Source organism: Gossypium hirsutum, chromosome A02 (assembly GCF_007990345.1).
Source record: "Gossypium hirsutum isolate 1008001.06 chromosome A02, Gossypium_hirsutum_v2.1, whole genome shotgun sequence".
Lineage (NCBI taxonomy): Eukaryota > Viridiplantae > Streptophyta > Magnoliopsida > Malvales > Malvaceae > Gossypium > Gossypium hirsutum.
Window position 1 is genome coordinate 27,171,919 of NC_053425.1, and position 19,873 is coordinate 27,191,791.

Genomic DNA, 19,873 nt, shown 5'->3' on the forward strand with positions numbered 1-19,873 from the left:
ATAACTATTTTTACTATCACCAACCAACATAGTGGCAGCAAAATAAAGCAAAAAATATATATATATAATATAATTATATCTAATAATAAAAATCAAATCAAATAATTTTAAATGATAATTAGATTATTAAAATTGTAATAAATTAATATTGATTAATAAAATATATTGAAATAATTTCATATTAAATAATACTTAAAATTGTATTTAATATTAAATAACAATAAATTTTTGTGATAACTGTGAATGGTTAAAAATGAATAATTAAATTTATCTTAATTTTGTAGGTTTAGTGAATATAAATGAGGTGTTTTTGGATGAGTGGTGAGATTAGTTTCGGTGAAACTAAAAGTAGCGATGGCAATAAATGTAGTTGTAATGTCAAGGTATGAATAAAAAATGATTATTAAAAATATTAGATTAAAAAAAATTATTTAAATTAGTTTTACATTCTACATCTTTTCATAGAAAAAATATTAGCTGCTCAACTTTTCAAACTAAATTTTTGCTTTTTCAAACTGCGCACTAGTATTTGGGTTGTTTGTTTGCCGTAGCTCCTTCAATAATATTCTTTGATTTTTCTGTTGTTTTTAATTTCAACTCACATTACTATGGTTTTTGTCTACACTTTTGTGGTTTTTATTTTGTCCAATTTGCTTTTTTTTGAAAGCAACGATGATTTTAGTTTTAATTTTAGTTTTTAGTTTCTAACTTGCGGGTGTGTCCTATGTATTAGAATCATTTTCGGAGGGTTTTATCATGATAAAGCATAATGACGGTGTTTGTAAAATTGGAAACTAAGATGATATAAGGAGGATAGACAATATGATATTTGGCCCTTTGGGCATCACTGATGTGATGGGTTTCTTGGTTGATTGAAGTTCTTCATCAGGTTGACCTAACGATGACGAGACTATAATGCATTTTCAACGGTTTGATTAAAGTGATGCATATCTAGTTTGTTTTTGAATTCTTCTAATATTGTGATTACTATCAATTTGTCTTTCTCCTCTTTTGAGACTATTCTGCAAAAATAGAATGACATATGTGAATTGGATCGTAATGTCTTATTTATCGCTTGTACTATGTGTTATGTATTTATATTCTTATTGCTCATGGATCCTAATATTCTCCTAAAAAAATATTTATTATTTATTTAAATAATATTTTTACATTAATTCATTATTATTTTACAAGTATTTTTAATGATATTTAACATAAATTTTTTTAAAATTTGATATGATTGTATAAATACTTTAATTAATAAAAAGATAGGAAGTTAATGACATATATTAGGCAAAATGTTACCATTATTAAATATTTAATGCAACAATAATTGCTAAAAAAAAGTTTAATAGAAAATAGAAAGTTTGGAGAATATATGAAAATTAAATTTTAATATCAATTGTAATGGTTTTTTGTTGCACAATTAGAACTTGATAGACTTCCATTAAAAATTTTAAATATTTATCCATTGATCTGTTATGTCTTCAAATGTGGTAGAATCATTGTCATATTAATAATTAAAAGAAATGACATGGTTACCTTTATGGTTTTAGAAAACCATTCACCTTTATATATTTTGAATTCACAAGTTACATTTACAAGATATACAAAATACAAAATTGTTGTAAGATAATCCAAATTCTTCTTGGGAGATCTAACCATACTTCATGCATTGAAGAGAAGCAAGTGAAGAGCAATAGAAACACCAGCTCTAAGAAATTAAAAGCAGAAAATATGACATTCTAACTTTTTATCCTATTGGTTTTATGTTAAAAATCATACCATATTTTTTGTCAATTACCAACCACATTTATATTCTTTTTACATTAAATTCACGTTTAAACATTCAAAAAAAGAAATTGATTAAACCGTCTGAAACCGACCAGTTTGATTGATGGGCTGTTTTTTTATCATTGGCCTTCCCAGATAACACAAAAAAACCAGTACGTTATTTGCATATACTTATGATACATGCATGGATTTGGATAAATGCTCTTTGCTGCAAGCCTATAACTACCATTTCAACCCTATTTTTATGGCTCCCCTCCTAACATATACAAATCTATACAAAAACATGTTTATATGATCTGTACTAACATCTAATCCTTTCTTTATCTCTTCCTAGAATTCGATGCAAGATTGGACAATAGCAGTGTAGATCCAACAATCGTGGAAGTAAATGGAGTGAAAAACCAAGATCAGCATATCTGCTATGAGCCTCCAGTCAAGAAGCAGTTGCTGCTCCCAGAGCTGCCCATTGTACAAGGTATATCGCAAACTTGAAACTTCAAGCTACGACTTCCGATATACTCGAGAATTTCCAGACACTCGAGTAAATCTGAGTCGCTAACCAACAGTACCCATTCTTCTTCATCATCTAAGTACTTTAGCTGGAATGTTCCAATTTGAATTTTGAATCTTTTCGCAACTTCTTCATATAGTTGGAAGCACCCAGCAGATGGCTTGAACTTGAAGCGGACAGTGTCATCTTTATATGTAGCTTTCACGGTAATTTTTGAGCTGCTATCAACTGAAATTGTCTTTGGTTTTGTATCCTCTGCATCCTCAAAACTCTGAGAGCTTGATGAACTTCTATGCAACATCGATCCGGAGCCATTTAAGGAGTCTGTCATGCTTGAAGAAATAGGTTGGTGGTTATGTTCAACAATCCCGTCATCACCCTCCATTCGGGTATCAATTTCATCATCAGCAGCAGCAGCCAAGGAGCTTGAGCTCCCAGATACGAAGTGGCAGTCAGAATCTTCTACTTTCGGATTCCCCTCGTTAAAACCCCACCTCTGACCTCCTCCTACATAAGAGTCAGTGGTTGCATTTTCAGGACAAGTCCAAGTTGCAGTGCCAAAGCTAGCTGCCTGGAATGATCTCAAATCTGGACCAACTGACTTAGAGTCCAAGGTACTTTGAATGAGCACACTCCTTATGGCATCTCGGTTGTTTCCGCCAACAGAACACTCATCTTCCTCCAACTTAACCACTGAATTTTCCCCGTCAGGGCAAGAAGCTAGTGGTGCCGATGATTTCTCTTGATTGACAGGTTCGGGTACTCGGGTGGGAAGGTTTCTATTGGAGAATACTAATGTTTTCCGAGTATCAGCTTCTTGGATTACATTACCTGCTGCAACAAATGCTCCTGTGGCTGAATCAAACTTCAATCCTCCTTCGACCCCTTGCACTGAGTCAAGAACAGTTTGTATTTTTCGTAATGATCGATTCACCTTGTTAATCTTTCGCGAGGGCCATCTTGATATCCCATGTTGTCTGCATATCCTTTTCAGTGTAGTAGGGCAAACTACAAGGAACAGGAAATCATAGGTCAATCATGGATTAAAATTGATCATAAGAACTAGTTCTTGAAAAAAATGTTCCAACACTTGTATATGTTCCAATGTTGTTCTGCTTATTAATTTTTCAGACTCATACTAAAACATAGATATAAGGATATGACCTTCCAAACATACTCATTTTGGACACCCAAGTCCGAGAAAGATGGGTATGCTTATTGTTAGATTAATAACAAGTTGCTAGAGTATATAGACTTGGACTTTGAGAAACTATTTCCTCTTGTATAGGTTTGTAATACATAAGCGACGATTATGCATTATATCCTTGGATTGAGCCAAAAAAAATTTCAGGCATAGTTTGATTTGAAGAATCTCCGACCCATAAAAAAAAAAGAGCTGAACCTTTCAGACATTATCTTAAGAATCTGGAGATTACTCAATAAATATTAAGAACTTAGAAAGACAATACTACATGAATCATTCAAGAACATAGCTTCATACAGAAAACCCTTTAGGAAACTTTACATATTTAAAGAGGTCTAGAATTTCAATGTTTACGAGAATCTAGGTTACTTGGATTTGGTCCAACACAGGTATGTTTATTTCTTTCTAAACTTTCCTATATATTTTGAGGGTCTTTAGAGGATCATATTCTCATATCCATGGCCGAATATGCATTGGATATGAATATCAGACAGGAGTATTGCAAGAAACATGAAGATTCAGAGCATTGCATGACCTTATTCAGTAAACTCAACGACCCAACATGGAGAAATTTTACAGAAACCAAACCCGAACCAACAATATAATAATTTTGTGATGCACATAAACAAGTAATCCCAAGGCGTACCACCAATGCTTTTTGCAGCATCCTTCAGACTCCCAGAGAAATACCGCTGAAGAACACTTAAGCTCACATTTTTTTCTGCTGTATTTCTCTTCTTCTCTACGTGCCTCCACGGTCTGGTCATTGCCTATAAAAAGATGTACTACGATATTAGCTAACCACATATGTTTTTCCACACTAGCCATTAAGACATCAAAAATTAGCACTACTAAATAAAGTTGTGTATTCAAACAATTATATAGTTATTTGTTCAACTATTTTGTCATCCAATGGATAATGTCTCAAAACAACAAATGGTTCAAGTATTTCACTCATTTTGTCCCAATAATATGTCTATTTCAGATTTCAATGATTAATAGTTGTATTTGATTCTTTCAAGAAGAGTTTAAAAGAGTTGATAAACTCAAGGTGCACAAGTATGTATTTAGCATGTTCATACATGAACAAGGCAAGCTCGTGAGAGCTTGAATATTAGGTGTGGATGACAGAAGAATCTGGCATCTACATTCATGATGCTTCAGTAAAGATATTTTATATAAATCAATATATATCAGAAAATAGATCATGAAATTCCTCTGGGTCGGTGCTACGCTCAAATCAAACATACAGACTTCTTTATATACAAATCAACAAAAGAACCATTCATGTGTTTCGTAAGTCAAGCACTAAAATCATACATCAAAAGGAAAGAATGTTCGACACAATACCTGTTCAGGAGGGCCATCTGTTTCCTTCCCATCACTTGTTGCATTAGATGCATTCAACGGAACTCTATCATGCGAGTTCCTTTCACTATCAGCAGACAGTACTGTTTCCGAGCTCCTAGACATAGACGTCAGGGGGAAATTTGGGACTGTTCCACTCTGAAACTCAACATTTGAACCTTCCCCACTAATTTCTACATCTGAAACTGTTCTCAAACTCCGACAGATTCGTTGCATGGTACCCGAGAGGTTACTCAGCAAGAGTTGCTGTTCAGAACTCCCTTTCATAGTAACCGGAAGAAAAAACTCCAGTATATAATCGTCATCACCAGTGTAAGTGCTCCTCAGCCGGATTGCAACAGCAGCATTCAGGTTAAACTTACGCGCATGATGGACAAGAGGATAATCATTAATGTCATATGTTTTCACATCGGCAGAGAAGAAAGGATGATTGGATTGAAGTGCTTTTCCGGCTATACCTTGACCTTCTTCAAGATAATGTTCGATGCATGCATGTACAAAATCTTGCATCCCTTTGTCATTAACATAACAAGTAGTATCTTCAATGCATAAGACACACTTACCATCCCGGTCAGTATCACCATCTCGAACACGTAATTTGGTAGTTTCATCCGCAGCTTCCTCGGTGTAATTACAAGGAATCCATGTTAAAGCCAAAGGCAATCTATGTGCATGACATACTGCACGTAAAACATCTGCTATGTCACCTAAAGCCGCTCTCTGATTCCTTGAGAGACACTGTGGAAAAAGAAAGGAGAGGGATTATAGAAAAGGTGCAGTATATATATCAAGAGCTCAAAATAAAAGACCGTTTCAGTAACAGCTGAAATGAAATAAGTAAGTTTTAATCTACCTGGGGAAGAAGTCGAGGAGGAGCAGTAGTCCTTAAATTCACAGCCTGCAGATAATACAGATGAAGACAAATTTCATGATATTACCCATAATATTTGCAGTTGAGAACCTTAAAATTCATACATGATTTACTTTACAAGCATATATGCTACATTTATAGTTGTCAGTGTAGATGGGGGGTATCTTTCAAGTTTGTTTTTCTGTTTTCCTAATACGAAGATGTAATACCATGTAAATAACATTTAATAGCAAAATCTTTCGGCATACAATAGTAGCTTGGCACCTAAGGGCTTAAATTCTCCTTCTTGAATGTTAAATGTCAGCTATAAATTTATCTTACATTTAACAATGTTAAACCAAACATGCTTTTGGCAAGTAAAAATCCAATTACACTTTGATTTCAGCGCAGATTTGCATCATATTGCAGTTCTAAATAGGAAAAAGGCTCTACAGCATGTCATAGTTCAGGGTTCTTCATGTAGCATTAGTACAGCTAGCAATATTATAAATGAGTAGATACTGTTATTACATTAGATATTACATGTATTTACCTGGAAATTCGTGTCTCCATGTTGTGCTCGTATCCATATATTTTACTTTCTATTACAGCTTAGTGAATGCAAAATATTAGCTACTTAATAGCAACTCAACCAGCACCTTCAAGGCACAAGTTAGAGAGTATCTCTTACAAGCAACAAAGAAAGCTAGGTTCTTTGAAAAGCTATGTTATTCGGACTTGGGAATAGGTATCGTATATTGATTATTGGAATTTGCATTTCAACAAATTCTCATATTCTATGTTACTTGGATTCTTCATTCCTGAAACCTGTGTCCGACATATATTTAGACATGAGTATGAAGTTAGAGCCTCCAAATATAATGAAGAGCTTAGTAAATATGAGCCTAAGCACGATAGACACATTCCTGGATCCAACACTCATCCCCGAGTCTAAATAATGTAGCTTAAATCATAAAATAAACCAGTTTAAATGAGCAGGTATCCAACTTTAGCATTAAAATCCCAAATCCACATCAAGCAAGACAAGCTAAGCTCTTCTCCATCATTAACTACAGCTTCTGGACCAGAAGCTTCCAAGTTGCCATTCATGCACATTATAGTATATAAGAAAATGCTATGAACTTCCATAATCAAAGATTACCAGCAGAAATGCATCATTTTTCAGCAGTGAAAGATGTATTTGACATAATTCATGAGCGCGTGAATGTCATTGAATAAACCAAAAATATCACTGATTGAGAGGTGTCAAACGGAAGAAACAACTATAGCAGATTATTAGTTGGTAATTTTAACATCCGAGATAATCTTCTTTATGACATATATTGGAAAGGAGTTTAAGTAAGCTAATAATGTAGCTAAGTTAGCGATATAGATATGTTTTGAGGTTACAAAGAACAGGATGCAGACATTCAGACCCCAAAATGCAAACTAAACAAATTAAAAAAAACAGAGAGATACTAACCTGGAGTGCAATGCTGACATTTTCTATTTCTGAATCGAAATTGTGCTTCTCTTTCATAGTGACAAGTTCCAACACAGCACAACAAGACATCTCAGAAGGTTCGAAAATTGGCAAGGCAATAGAACCACGGACTTTGTGGTTGATCGCGTGTGCAAACCGCAAGTACTCAACCTTACTGTAATGGATTACATTAGAAGTCCACTCGGGAACTCTGGAGATAAAAACACGACCAGGAAGCCCAGGGAAAGAACCTGGTTTCAGTTCTGCAGGGAAGGCATATGTCCTTGAGACTTCACGGTAACCAGAAAGCATCTGGTCTAGCAAGTATGGCTGATTTGAAGTGGTCAACATATACTGATCTCCATGCTTAATTGGAACCCAAACTTGTGCCAAAATACCCCCTCCAGATGACTCCTTAAACAAGGACAGTGCTCTAAGCATCCTCTCATCAAGTGATCGTTTGATCGACCTAGAAACCAACGAATTAGCCAAAACCAAAGAATTACTTTGTCGAGTGCCACCATTATTTTGTCTCCCACCAAGTTCACCATCTGCAGAATCCAATGGATTACCAAAGTGTGCATCTGCTTGCTGATACACCATTCTGTCAGCAAAATTATAAGAACTATCCATGCCACTTAATGCATCACCAGCTTCAGCAAAGGTACCAGAACTTGGTCCGGTAATATGTAACGTGTCAAATGAGGTATAAGGCAAGGGTGGATAGGAGGACAAGCCAAAGGATGCAAACGTCTGATCTATAGCTGCAGGGCTATTACACCACCCAGCATAAGAATCGAAGTTCATGAGCTCGGAAAAGCTGAAAGGATCCTCAGAAACCAAATTCCGGGCAGTACCATCAAACTGTTCACCACCCTCCATCTGAGCTCTTGGAGGAACCCAATAACCATGTCCCTTTTCTTTAGATGAAAAGGGGAGCTCCATTTTTTTCATAAAATAAAAAACCCTTAACCAACCTAACTTCAAAATTATAAATAAGCAAATGCTAGAGATCTATGAAAAATCTTCCACTTGGTCTAACACTTGCATTCCAGAAATCTTCCCCACTATTCTTCCAAAAACCCAGGAATTTCCCCAACAACTTCATCTATTTTTCCACCCTTTTAAACACCAAGAACTCTAATTTTCCAAAAACAAAAGTTACCCAAAGCCAAACTGTTCCCCACCTGAACAACCCACAAAGGTAAATCAAACTTCATCACTATGCTATATATGTATAAACCAACAAAACATATATCTTAAGCTAATTTAACAAATTAGAGTTTCTAAATATAGTAATGGAAAGCTCAAGAAGAACTGACCTGATCGAGTAAAACAGAAGATGACAACTGAAGTTTCAGTGTCTCCAAAGCCGCCGCAAATCACTGCAAGAAAAATACATTGCTTTCAATTAACAGTTGCTCACAAAACCCACCTCAGATTCGTCCAATTATACACTATATATATATTCCTAGTAAAAACCCAAAAATATGAAATGAAAATTTAGGTGGAATGGACCAAATATCAAATTCAAGACTATGCAAAGTGTTCCCAATCGAAAGAAAATATTTTTACTAAAATAAGATGTATCAAAGTAAGATAAGAAATTCCCGGAATTGGCAATTATTATTATTAAATTCAAATGAAATTCAACTGAAATGAAATGAAATTCCAAAGACTAAAAAGAAAATCTAGTCTTAATTATCCCAACCTATAATATCTGAAGCTCCTTGAATCTGTGTAAATATTTATAAAAGAAAAACAGAAATTTAGAGGGAGGGAATTACTAAAAAAAGGAAAGCTTTTTTTTTTGGGGGGGGGGATAAATTTGGTTCTGTTTTATAAGAAAACTTACTAAAAGGGGAAAGTGTGTTTGGTTTGGTCTTTTTGAAGAAATGAAGGATGAGAATTTAAGACATGTCTTAAGGTTTTTAGAATCTCTGTGATGACTGCAAATCTTGTCTTTGTTTCAATCTTTTGGTTTTGGTGGTTGTTTTTAGATCCAAGAACATGAATAAGTAATTAAAAACAATAGATTTTTTTTTATTTTTTCTAAATTAAAAACAACACTTTGTTTGGTTGTTGGTACATCAAGACAATGACATTTGGCATTGTTTTCCTTCAATTTTTCACTTTTCCTAAGAAAATATAAATTAATATGTTTGACAAACTTGGAAATTTTAAATTTTAAAATATTCGTCCTTTTAAACCCACTTTTATAATTTATCTAAATTTTTAATCTTAAAAAATCTCTTCATTTTAAATTAAAAAATATATATTTATTGATCAAGAATTTTCATCTCGTATTTAGATTAAATTACACAAAAATTATTTACTATTAGTGAGTTTGATAGTTATTTGCTTAGAATTATAATTATAATTATGAATGCATATTGAAGCAAGTTATAATTTTTAAAAATATATATATTAGAAATTACTTTCTCACAAAATTATTATTTTCATAAAGAAACACCTTCATCTCAAAAAAAATACAAGATAAAAAAAAGTATATAAATAATTTTAAGGAGGATATTTTTTGTTTTATCATAAAACTTTAATTATTTAATCAGGTCATAATGACTTGTTTAACTCACCAACTTTATAGAGAAGGTTATTTTAGCTATCCATTTATTTTTTGTTTCTTTTAGCCTTTTAACTTGTAATTTTTTTATCAAAACACTTCAAAATAGATAGAAAAGTGAAACCTTTGTGAGCTTTACTGACATGGTATACACACGAATGATATGTCAGAACTTTATTCTTTTTAAATTTAAAACATAATTTTTTTATAATTTTTAAATGACTTTAATAACTTTTAATTTAAAAAATTGTTCTTATATTTTCTTTTAAATTTTTAAAATTTTAAAAAATTAATTAAATATTGATATATCATTCACGTACCAATCCACGTCAATAAAGTTAAAAAAAACATTAATTTTTTCATCTATATTGGGGTGATAATAAAAAATATAAATTAAAAAAATAAAAAACTTAAATAAAGAAATAAAATAATATATTTTTTTATAAAATTAAAAGGTGAAATAAATTTTTTTATAATATTACATTAAGTTGGTATCCAAAGAGAAATAACAAATTGGGTGTAGGAAAAGAGTGAGATGTACTCTATAAGTTAAGAAAGTGAGAATGTTGAAAATGAGGACCACTAATCAACAATTTATTTTTTCTTGCGAGGGAGGGATCATCTAATGATAATGATTGCTTTACAAATCAAAGCATTTTCCTACCAACGAAAAATGTTAATATCTTTTGAGTTTTTGAGAAGAGAGGCTACTTCTCTGCCCGACTTCTTAGTCTGATTTAGACCATGCAATTTCTTACTTATCATCAGATGCTCTTTTACAACCATAAATAATGCTCTTTTACTTTGGCAAAATCTAGTATTATTATTTAAACGTGTGAGTGAGTTAGCATCACAAGTCAATTCAATAAAAAAATTATTAAAATAATCCTTACATAGTTTAAATAAATTCTATTATTACGAGAGTATTTTTGTTTTTTTATATATTTAAATGATTTACTAAGTTGCTCTCAACATCAATTGAGTCATCAACTTAGTGTTTTAAATTACAATTAATACTATTATATAACATTTTTTGTCTTTTCGTATTTTTATATCATCTTTGAATAAAATAAATTACAAATTCAAAGATCAAATAGATATACAATAGCATTAAAATACAAATTCATTGCTACTCTACCTATATTCATTATTAAATAAATTTTACTCACATCGTAAGTGTGACAAATTTTAGTATTATTATTGAAACGTATGATTGAGTTAGTTTCACGAGACGACTAAATACCAACTCAATAAAAAAATATTAACATAATTTTTACATATTTAAAACAATTATATTACTACGAGAGTATTTTTGTCTTTTCTTAATTTTTTAAAAAATTAATATAAAATTTGTAACTATTGAGATTTTGTTGAACCAAGCTTTATTTGACAAATTATTTTGATGTAACAAATATGATATTTTTGAATAAAAATCATTTTAAACAAAACTTGATAAAAATTTTATTTCAAATGATATCTAAAAAAAATATTATTGAACTAATACTTAGAAAATATTTTGAGGTCTAGTTATTTAAACAAACTTTCAAACATGTTAAAACTGCTCCAAGCCAAAAAGTATCGATATTTTTTGTCTAATGTCAATAAAGTTAATTGGGTATCGATAGATTCACAAGTTTATCGATACATTTTTCAGTATCAATACGAAAATGACATTCTATTTTTTAAGGTATTTACCAAGTATCGATACAATATTGTTACCTTTTGCTTGGTATCGATAAATTTCTTCAAGTATCAATAATGGTATACTTTTATCAATACCTTTTTCGATATCAATATAAAATTGACATTCTGACTTACAAAGTATTTATCAAGTATCGATACGGTATCGATACATTCTTTTTGGTATTGATATTGATGGCTCCAATTGTCACTAAATTAGACATTAAATACTAATAGTATTGACACTCATACAAAAAGTATCAATACGTCTTGTTGCAGGTGACATTAATGCACTGGTATTTTCATCCCGAATGGCTCTATCCAATATTTTAACAACCACAACAATTGGAAATAAATTTGGGAGTATAAGTACCATCATCCAAAGGTTCAACAACAACAAAAGAGATTATCCAAGCAAAAAATTTCAATCAATCAACCTTTGTACTTAAAGTTTTCATACTTTTCTTGTACACACTTGTGAGCTTTCGTTGTTATTTATTCAGCTCAAATGTTTTCTTATTTCATTTTTGCTCAATTGGCAAACAATCTAATCTTGTAAGGATTAATTCTTAGTTTGCTTATTTGTATCATTCTTTGAGAGGGTTTTATCTTAAGGTTTGGGTAGAAACCTTAAGGGAGTTGTAACGTTAAATCTTGTCCTCAAAGGTTAGTCAAATTATTGAATTTGAAAAAATTCTTAGTAATAGAAAACTAAGGTAGTGGAGTAGACAATTGCGGCTGAACCACTTTAAATCGTTGTGTTCAATTGTTATATTTTTCTTCGAAACTTCCACAATTGTTTAAATGCCAATTCACCCCCTCTTGGTGATTTTGGATTGATTAATCAAGCTAACAGATTTGAACTCATACCATTGACATTTATAAAATCTTTTCTTTACCACTTCAACCCAATCTTTATTTTAACCTTTTATATTGTAACACTTATAACCCGATCTAGTTGTCGGACCCGAGTTATGAAATGCTACAGTCAAAACACACCTAAGGGTTTGTATAATATCATCAGTTCGCAGAAACAACATGCTTTTGTTAATAAACAAGCTTCACAACCAAGGGTTCATGCATGCAAGGGATATCATACTTTTGTAAGACTTGCATAAAACATATGTTTGCAAACATACATGGGTTTGCACATTTTAGTGGTTCACATGTAACAAAACAACCACTATAGGGGTTCACATGTAAATAAGGCATGTATAAAAATAAATCATATTATACTCATGCATGGATAACATCAATTTTTATTTATGAAATAGTCAAATACTTTAAAACATGGTTCGCAAATCAATATACTGGAATTTAAACATAACAAAACATATTGACTTTAAAAATCATTGTCATAATCATGAAATTAGAAATATAGTAAAAATTCCTAAAACCCATAACAGTAATCCCATCACCTTTATACTAGATTCACCAATATCTGCTCAAGAGTACACCATGCCACATCATCTGTAACACCCCTAACCCGTTTCCGTCGTCGGACTAGGGTTATGGAGCATTACCAATCAACCTCAAAACATTTAATATCATAATATTAAATAGTTTAACCTTATTAATACCAACCAATCACATGCATTTTGTCCCTAAATTGAGCTTTCAAGGCTCTAAAAATAGCTTATAAGCAATTCAGGACTAAATTGAAACAAATTAGAGGTTTTAAGAAAAAGTTGAAAATTTTCCAAAACAGGGAACACACGGTCTTGTGGAATGCCCCAAGCCGTGTAACTTTCGAAATAGGGACACACGACCATGTCTCAACCTGTGTCCCTGCTTGTGTAACTCACTAAGTTGGGCCACACGACTGTGTAACTCTCTGACTTGTGACACACGGCCGTGTAACACATTGAGTTAAAACATACGGCCATGCCTCAGACCGTGTCTGGCATACGGGCAAGTGACACGGGCGTGTCCCAGGCTGTGTGCACCTAAATGAACCTTAAATGACAAATTTACCATTTCAAGCTTACTTGGACCCGAAGTAATCCATTTACCAGCCATTAAACCTACCCAAATTAGCATTATACAAACTTAAAACATGCTAAATCAACCATCTTAAGTGCCTAACCAATGTACCCTCACTGGTACCACAAGTATACACAATTATACGACAATATGAATTATCAACCGAAACATGTCAATTCACACAACTTAACACCCAACCAATGTACCTATCATATGCACATCAAATCATAACATTTCAATATAACACATACTATAAACTTGTTCTAAAAACATCTTCCTTCATTCACATATATCATAATAAGTTAACTACTTGCACTTAAGATCATACTTTAAAGATTTACATATCAAAAACATAGCAATGACAAACAAGTCTACTACATGCCATATAATCCAAAATGAACGTTCCAAAAACTACCGAAAACAGATGGATTATGTGACTCGAGTGCTGATCTGATAGTCCAACCTTCAAGAGTATCTACAAAAACATAAACTAACACAAGTAAGCTTATTGAAGCTTGTAAGTTTGTTGTACAGAAACGATAAATCTTACCGAAGTAAACATAACCATTCAATCAAGAACAATTTAACAACAAGCGTTTCCTATCATCCACAATATTAGATTGGTGAATTCCATAATTCAATTCAAAGCTCAAACCATAATCTTCGGAAAACACAAATAAACATAACGGGTTGATTCAAGGTGTCAAATACACATCATGTCTTTCATAATAATTAAATATATTATAATACCACAATTAATGACCTGATGAATGACTTACAAATACAAGTACACAGATAATCCAACTGAAACACGCCAATCGTTCATAAGAGCTAATCCAACTGAAAACACGCCAGGTTAGGATAGTATAACACGAGAGAGTTCACAAAAACTGTTGAACTTTGGTATACTCGAGAGAATATATATTCTCCACTCCAACCCCTCCGTAACACGTCGTCTTTCAATCATACTCTATCTCGCATTCATTTGGTCCAAGTACCGAATTTCAATAACAATTTTTCAACAACAATATAACATCAATTAAGAAATTGAAATCGACTAATTCACATTATATCATATTAAAATTCATATAAATATCAAATTATAAACCGAACGAACTTACCTGGACTAAGTTGTAATAGTTGCAGAAGTTTAGAGACTATTCCGCTATTTTTCCTTTTTCACATAAATCAACAGGGTCTTGATCTAAAATATAAAATTCCAAATTATTAGCTTACATTTTATAGTCCAATTTACTTTACATTTTATACCTTTTTATTTTTTAAATTTACACAATTGCCCTTATGTAATAGCCCAAAATTGGGTCTAGTTGGAATAGAGGTTTCGGGACCACAAAATCTGAGATAAAAATAATTATTTATGGTTATTTTGAGGTCTATGATATGATTTCATGATTGTGTGAAAATTTCGTGAAGAAATTCTATGCATAAAGTGCTCAATTTGAAGTTAGGGACTAAATTGAATAAGTTGCAAAACTTGCATTCTAGAAGTTTCTAGTATGAAATTGATTTGAAATATTAATTAGGAGGTATTAAATAGCAATTTTACCAATTTCTAAGTGATGGAAAAAATTGGACATGGATGGAATTTTTGAAAGTTTAGTAAGGAAGGGCATTTTGGTCATTTGGTAATTAAAAGAAATAAAAAGGGAAAATAAAGCCAAAATTTACTCATCTTTTTCATGGAGGCCGAAATTAGCATGGGGAAGCCATGGCTAGGGTTTTCAAGCTTTCCAAGCTCAATTGTAAGTCCGTTCTAACCCCGTTTTTCAAGTTCTTTACGTTTTTGGAATCCCGGTAATTTGATTAAGCTTATTCTAGCAATAATTTAAGCTAGGGTTCATATTTGGAAAAATACCCATAGGTGAAATGTGTTTATTTTGCTGTTTTATGATAGAATATGAGGTTTTAAATTATGTTAGACAACTTGTGCTACTCGGTTTTGAGTGAAAACGAGTAAAAGGGCTTAATCGGTAAAAATACCTAATAGTCATAAGTATATGTTAGAGTGAGAATTTGATGTTGAAAAGTGATCAGAATGTCATAAAACATAAGAATAAGGGATGAAGTTTAATTCCCGAGCCTAGGAGAAAAAGTGTAAATATGCAAAAGTTTAGGGGCAAAATTGTAATTTTTCCAAAGTTTGAGTTAAGGACTGTTTTGAATAGTACATTAATTAAATAAGTAAAATATGATGTTTTAGATCCCAGAAAACAAGATTTGAACTTAGAATGAGAGAAAAATCGAAAATTGGAAAAGTTAGTAAAATGATCGTTTTAGTATCGAGGTAAGTTCATATGTATAATAAGCATTAATTTATGCATGTTTCAATGTAAAATTGATATATTTATTATAATTTTTGAGGTGTTGAAAGTATGTAAGTTGGTGTGATAATAATACAGCAATAATGCGGTAATTTATATTTGAAAGTTAAATTTAGTGAATTAATTGAATTATATTAAATTAAATGATTATGGTGCCAAGTTTATGAATTGATTTAAAAATATGTCTATGGTACATGAAGTGCATTGAATTATCATACATAAATGTGATTTCTATGATTATGGATATTATGGGAAATTGTAAGTTCATATGATTTTTAATAAAGCAATGTGTAATTTAATGTTATTGCCTTAATATTAAATGAGATGTAAGTTTATATGTAAGTAATACATCAATATTACTTGTATTATGATATTTTATAATAATATTAGAAATATGTTTGTGGATAATTACTTGATTGGTGAAATTGTTGGAAAAGAGAGAGAAATCCCGGTTGAACCTTAGGAAAGATTGGATGATATAGATAGTATGTAGCTAGGTCACATGTATGGTACTGAGTGCACATCATGTGTACAAGAGAGCTACAAGACATTATGATGTAGCTAGGTCGCATGGGTGATACTATGTGTACACCAAGTAGACAAGAGAGCTACGGGATATATGTAGCTAGGTCGCATGTGTGGTTCCAGGTGAAGGACACCATGTAGACAAGAGAGCTACGAGATAAATTGGCTAGGTCACACGGGTGGTACTGAGTGTTCACCATGTGTACAAGAGAGCCGAACTATATGATGGGTGGAGCTATGTGCTGAAACCACCAAGTATCGAGGATTGATCCGAAGTGTTCAACGGGAGACTCTCTATGTATTGCTTTGTGAGTTTTGTGATGAATAAGTGCATGAACTTGGTTATGTGAATGATGTGTTCATTAAGTGACCAGGATGTGGTAAGGTTATAAACAAGTAAGTTATACATGAGGATGATTTTATGGTGACCTTGTGATCATGAGCCTATACTTGTGATGTATGAAATGTGGTGAAAATGATTTGTGATATGTATGTTAAAATGAGGTTAATACAAAGAAAGTGTGAAAGAGTGAATTAGCAATAAAACTGTTTTGGACAGTAGCAGTGACGTGATTTTGAAAAATCACCAAAAATAGTAGAAATTGAATCAGAGACTGAATGAGATATTAAATTAAAGCTTAATGAGTTTATTTTCATATAAAAGAAACATAGCAAGAAAAGTTCTATATTTTGATATATTTATGTTTTTGTGAGATTGGTTCAGAATGATTACGTGATCCCCTGTTCTGACTTTGGAAAATCACAAAAATTTGGATAAAAATAATTAGAGGCTTAAAATTATATTTTTAAAATCCCTAATGAGTCTATTTTCAATATAAATCAACAAGAACATTATCTTATTTTTTTATTGTGAGATAATTAATTTTTAGTGAAGAGAGGGCAGAACTGTCAGAATGTGAAACAAGAGAAATTTTAATGAATAAACTGTACTAATTGGCTAAAACAAAAATTATGAAAATTTTATGGTGCAAAGATATGTGAGTCTAGTTTTAGGGGAAATTTGGAGCTCTGTAGCTCAAATTATAAATAAGTAAGTGACTATGACTTGTGTGGATAGTTTGATGTGAGCATTTATTAGTAAATTGTGAAATCGTACTTACAAGAATGCTATATACATTAAGGATGTGGAATGGAGAGGAGGGGGAGGAAAATAAATATATGTGGAATACATGGAAACTATGGTATATGAAATATTGATATAATGAAATAAATGATATGTGTTTATAAGAAAACAGAAAGAGAATGATATGTATCATGACATGTATATATATATATGACTAGTCTCAATGTAATGCTTGTAGGGTATGGAGTTGAATTAAAATGTTTTAGGCAAACATGTTATTTGCGCATCTGAATTGTGGTATTTTATAAAGATATGATCTAGTTTTAAATATGAATGCTTGATGATTAAGCTGAAGATATTTGGTAAGATGATAATCTTGGTATAAATGTATAAGTGGTACTGTAATAAACAAGGTAAAATAAGTATGAGAGACACATGTATGATGATATACAAATGCTATATTTGTGGTTTAATTGAGAATATTTAATCATTAAATGAATACCATGTTATATGCTTTTGATGGTGTATAAGTGTGTAAAAGATTAAGGTTGACCAAAACTTGGAAAATAGCCTAGGTATATTCCACACAGGCAGAGACACGACCACGTGTCTCAGCCGTGTATGCAACATGACTTTGGGACACAGGCGTGTGGAGCCTTAAATCATGAAATTTCCAAGATTTTCGTAAGTTCTCGGTTTAGTCCCGAACCCTTTCTAAAGTATGTTTTGGGCTTCGTAAACTCAAATAAGGGACTATGTGTGAGTGAATGAACGTTTTGAAATATGAATGAAATTTTTTGGCCCATATTTTAGTTTAATGTTTGTATGTTTGTCCGGTAACGCCTCGTACTTTATCCCGGCCTCGGGTACGGGTAAGGGGTGTTACACCTTAACTTTTATAATTTAGTCCATTAACCTGAAAATCATCAAATTGACAATTTTCTTGGAACCAAATTACATCTGAATATTCTAGGCTCTCAAATAGTTCCTATTAAATATCAAATTCACCATTAAACCTTGAAATTTTAACATTTTAACAATTTAATCCTTAAATCAAAATCTAACAAAAACTACTTCACAAAACAACCAAATACCGCAATCAAAGCTTCAAACTCATAGTTATCATTAAAAACATTCAAGATTCATCAATGAAAACTTCTAAAATTTTTAAAAAATTAAAAAATGAAGGTACGGGATAGTTGAACCTAGTTGCAACGATCACAAAAACATAAAAATAACAAGAAATAGGTAGAAAAATCATTCACATGCAAGGGATTGAACTTGGTTGATTCTCTAAGCTTAAGAAACCATAAGTATTCGATTATGAAGAAGAGAAATGAAGAAGAAAGTATCTTTTACTTCATTTAATTTTTGTTTTAATTTTATAAAATTTATCATTTTGCCATTAAAACATGTATTATTTTATAATTTTCATCCATAACACCGTCCAATGTTAATTTTAGGGACTAATTGCTACATAGATCCCTTCTAATTTAGTAATTAAGCTATTTAATCATTTAAATATAATAATCACTAAGTTTTGCACATTTTTCAATTTAGTCATTTTTCTTAAATTAACTACCTAAACTATATAACTTCCTAATCAAATTTTCATACGACTCTAATGACTCCATAAATATTTTATAAATAATATTTACGAGTCAACATGATGAAAATTTGTGGTCCCAAAACCACTATTTTGTCACTATTAAAAAATGAGCTGTTACATCATCGACCTCACCAATGCTATCTACAACCTACTTACCTAAGAAGAAGTAAGAGAGGAGTGAGTGTATTTATTATGAACTCAGTGAATAATCAAAAGCCATTAGGTTATGCTTCAAAATGGAGTTTGAAAATAGTAGAAATCTTTAGTTTGGAAACGTTTTTCATGTTGGGTTCATGGGTGAGTTGCGAGACCTAGTTTACATCAGGAAAACATATTTTGGGAAAGCAGTTATGTAACACCCCAAACCGGGCCTAGACATTATGGCCGAATCTAGAAGTGTCACATGAAGTGGAGTTGAAAACCGTTGTCGTTAAGTTAAAACCACATTAATTCATTAACCCTTATCGCTTTTATCAGTTTCAACATTCTTATTCAATCAGTTGCTTAGAGGTAAACATATTTGTAGCGAAAGCTTATAAACCGTTGAATGTAGGAAAAATCGTTCGAAGTTTTTAGGAAACCTTCGTTTTTGGTAAAATCTGTGCTTTTGTCGAGTTTTGCAATATTAAAATCATAAAGCGCAGTCAAACCCAAGTGTAAAAAACAGTCCGAAACGTTCACATTTTACAAAAATACCTAGAAAATAATCAAGAATTTAAAGTAAAAACCATAACCGAAATTGGTCTATGACATGTGGTCACCGTCAAGTCCTCTGCTACACTAATCCGCTCAAGACTGTAGATTACTTTTACAGATCAAATAGAAATGAGTGAGTTTATGTAAACTCAGTGTATAACCC

At 31.8% G+C, this 19,873-nt stretch overlaps 1 protein-coding gene across 3 annotated transcripts; it reads right to left on the reverse strand.

The window, feature by feature from the left end:
* Positions 1-1,866: 1,866 nt before the first annotated feature.
* LOC107951348 (protein NLP8) lies at positions 1,867-9,279 on the reverse strand. 3 transcript variants are annotated; one of them, XM_016886361.2, is made up of 7 exons: positions 9,066-9,279; positions 8,533-8,595; positions 7,211-8,397; positions 5,731-5,775; positions 4,860-5,615; positions 4,156-4,279; positions 1,867-3,313 (listed from the first exon to the last, which is right to left on the reverse strand). In XM_016886361.2, the coding sequence occupies exons 3-7, from the start codon at positions 8,162-8,164 to the stop codon at positions 2,214-2,216; spliced, it is 2,979 nt and encodes a 992-aa protein (XP_016741850.1). In that variant the 5' UTR covers positions 8,165-8,397; positions 8,533-8,595; positions 9,066-9,279; the 3' UTR covers positions 1,867-2,213. The 3 variants fall into 3 exon arrangements, with proteins under 3 accessions (XP_016741850.1, XP_016741849.1, XP_040940787.1); XM_016886360.2 differs by having other exon boundaries at positions 8,922-9,238; XM_041084853.1 differs by having other exon boundaries at positions 8,533-9,211.
* Positions 9,280-19,873: the final 10,594 nt, after the last annotated feature.

Excerpts from the sequence above, each read along its gene's own strand:
- LOC107951348 (XM_016886361.2), bottom strand. The coding sequence starts at position 8,164 with ATGAAAAAAATGGAGCTCCCCTTTTCATCTAAAGAAAAGGGACATGGT. Across the intron at positions 5,776-7,210 it reads ATGTCAGCATTGCACTCCAG|GCTGTGAATTTAAGGACTAC; the intron begins GTTAGTATCTCT and ends TATTATCTGCAG. Across the intron at positions 3,314-4,155 it reads TGCTGCAAAAAGCATTGGTG|TTTGCCCTACTACACTGAAA; the intron begins GTACGCCTTGGG and ends TGTTCCTTGTAG.